This window comes from Austrofundulus limnaeus, unplaced genomic scaffold (assembly GCF_001266775.1).
Source record: "Austrofundulus limnaeus strain Quisiro unplaced genomic scaffold, Austrofundulus_limnaeus-1.0 Scaffold430, whole genome shotgun sequence".
In the NCBI taxonomy this organism is placed as follows: domain Eukaryota; kingdom Metazoa; phylum Chordata; class Actinopteri; order Cyprinodontiformes; family Rivulidae; genus Austrofundulus; species Austrofundulus limnaeus.
This window is the reverse complement of record NW_013952832.1, coordinates 380031-382828: the sequence shown is the minus strand read 5'-3', so window position 1 is coordinate 382828 and position 2798 is coordinate 380031. Positions and strand designations below refer to the sequence as shown.

The following is a 2798-nucleotide window of genomic DNA, read 5'->3' as shown; positions in this document are numbered from 1 at the left end:
ATGGAGGACAACAGAGCTGCTTCATGGAAGAAGAACCTCAGCTTAGCCTGTTAGCCTTCACGCTAGCCCTCAAACTATATTCAATTCAAATTCAAAAATACTTTATTGATCCCAGAGGGAAATTAGCTATATTGCCTTATATGTATTAGCTCGGCGCTAGCGCATCAAACAGGCTAAACTGAGGTCCTCCATCCATATTTTCAGTTGCAGACTGAGTCATTTTTGCGTTCCCCTCTCTGTCATGTGGATGGAGGACCTCAGTGAGGTGAATGTGTAGCGCTGAGCTAATACATATGTATGGTGATAGCATCGGGGCTAACGCTAAAGCTAAAAAGCTAATTTATACAGTCTTACAGGTTGTTTTGTTGTATGATCAAACGACAGGTTTTCTTTTTGTTTTAAGTTAGGGACAGGTACCAACGGTCATTGATTTGTGATCTTTTTCTTTTGATTACATGTTGAAGCTTATTGACTTTTGGAGCAAAATGTGAAACTGTGGAGAAAACACGGAACCATCATTTGTTTTATTTTCCTTTTATTTGGACAAAACTCTACTGACCTGGTTTTACTGATCTTTGAATCGGTTTCATCTTCCTGATTAGTGTCCTGGTTCTGCAACCTTTCTTATAAAAACAAGAGCTGTTTGAAGCAGTGAAGTGTTCCAGTGAGCTGATGGGAGAGATGAGGTCCAGGCAGGTAACCAGGACCGGTCTCATCCTCTGCTCTGTGAGTTCTGGCCTCTCAGGACTGTGAATCCAGATGTTTTTAACCCGTTTTGTTCCTGTTGCCATCAGGCTGTTAAATGTGTCAGAAGAGTTGATTCTTTTATCTGCTCTTATCTTGTTATTGCATCTTGTTCTTGAAGAATTGGGAGGATTATTTCTCTGGATGTACTGGGCACTTCAGCACGTCTAACCACTCTGGAAGGTGTCTGAGCTCATGATGGCAGCTGGACATAGATGACCACAGTAGCTCCTTCTTTCTGTCGTTTTGAGGGGAGTTTCATGCAGAGAGATTCTGGAGCATTTAGGAAAAACGGCCAATAAGGATGCTGCTGATAGGAGGAGACACCTGACTGAATAAAAGGTGAGAGTGAAGGAGTGGTGGCACACATGAACACAGGATCATAAAATCTAAATAAACCCAATAACAGGACACTGTAAACAAACTAACACACTGATCCTACAAGCTGTCAGATCTCGTGTTTTTAGTCTTTATTACTGTAAAATTCATTTCCACTGAGAGAAAAAAACAGATTTGGACTGTGACCTGATCAAACTGACACTGCATCACTTCAACACTTAACGTCAGGGAAGAGAACGTGCTGCTGTCACCATGTGGACAGTTCTCACCTTTGGTTTCTGCTCCTGTATCTCCTGCAGGAGGTCATTGTGCTGCTCCACCATCTGATCGTGACGCTTCGCCTGAGTCTCCTCCAGCTGAAGACAAACACTTTAAACAACAAAAACACTAAAACTGCTTTCATCCAGACTCCTCCTCTGCCTCTCACCCGCTTTATGTTCTGGACCACTTCGTTGACGTAGGACTTATTGATCTCGATTTTCTCCCTGAGACACGGAGAAGCAGACATCCTAGTTACAGAAGTTACAGCAGGTGTCTGAAAACAACTGTCGGTCTTTGTTTTCACTGCTCTTACTCCTCTGCCAGGTGTTTCTCTTTAGTCTTTGCTTGGTTGATCTTCTCAGTTCTCCTTCGATCCATCTGCCTCTTCAGTTCCTTCTTCTCCCTGCAGCAGCAAGAAGAGGCATGATGATGCAGTTTATTGAAAAAAAATACTGACATTTCTGACAGGAGTCTTGCTTCATAATATGCAGATTTCTGAGTGAATTTTATCAAATAAGTGTTCCCAAAAGGCCGACTGAAGTCTGGATCTGGACACAGATGAAATGCTAACAGGTCCCAGATCAGCTGTTTGAGTTTATTATCATGAAAATGTGTTTTCTTCTAAATGATGTCATTTATTTTGAGCAGTGCAGCTTTTGTAATTATTACAGTTTGATCATTTCTGGTTTGGGGTTTGACTTTGCACTCCTCTCTTCCTCTGCACACAGAGCAAACACAGCTGTCTGTGTGCAGAGTAAAAACAAGGTGAAAGAACAGAAGTATCCGAGTATCTCTGTTCTTGTTCTGGTTATAATTTGAACCTGTGTAAAAGTACAGGAGGTACTTACTTGTCACAGATGTCTTTGAGTTTCTTCATCTGGATGTTGTGACTCTCCTCAGCTAAACTAGTCAGCCGCTCTGTGAGCTGAGAGAAAACATTTTACAGTCAAAACACAACAAACACACATCAACAAACTGTACAACGTTTTTAAAAAGACTCTGCAACTGGTTTAAAATGTTAGAAAATAATCATTTATTTAAAGTTGAGAGAAGGGCAGCTCTAATCACAGCAACATATGATACAGTCTGGGATACAGTACTACAAGTACCACAAACTAACCCACTATGTACCCAATATAATGTACCAGATGTGTATCAGGTGTGTATCAGGTACATTGTCCACAAGTACCAGATGTGTACCAGGTGTGTATCAGGTACATTATCCATAATTACCAGATGTGTACCCGGTGTGTACCAGATACATTATCCATAAATACCAGGTGTGTGCCAGGTGTGTATCAGGTACATTATCCATAAATACCAGGTGTGTATCAGGTACATTATCCATAATTACCAGATGTGTATCAGGTACATTATCCATAATTACCAGATGTGTACCAGGTGTGTATCAGGTACATTATCCATAATTACCAGATGTGTACCCGGTGTGTACC

General features: G+C 41.2%; 1 protein-coding gene across 1 annotated transcript in view; it reads right to left on the bottom strand.

Moving 5' to 3' along the window:
* Positions 1–2798, bottom strand: part of plcb1 (phospholipase C beta 1) — a gene marked incomplete at its 5' end in the record, with an annotated part of 86543 nt that overhangs the window by 9990 nt on the left and 73755 nt on the right. The window contains 4 exon segments of the mRNA XM_014024606.1: positions 1353–1439; positions 1511–1568; positions 1658–1747; positions 2193–2269. Of these exon segments, the coding sequence (XP_013880060.1) occupies positions 1353–1439; positions 1511–1568; positions 1658–1747; positions 2193–2269 (312 nt within the window).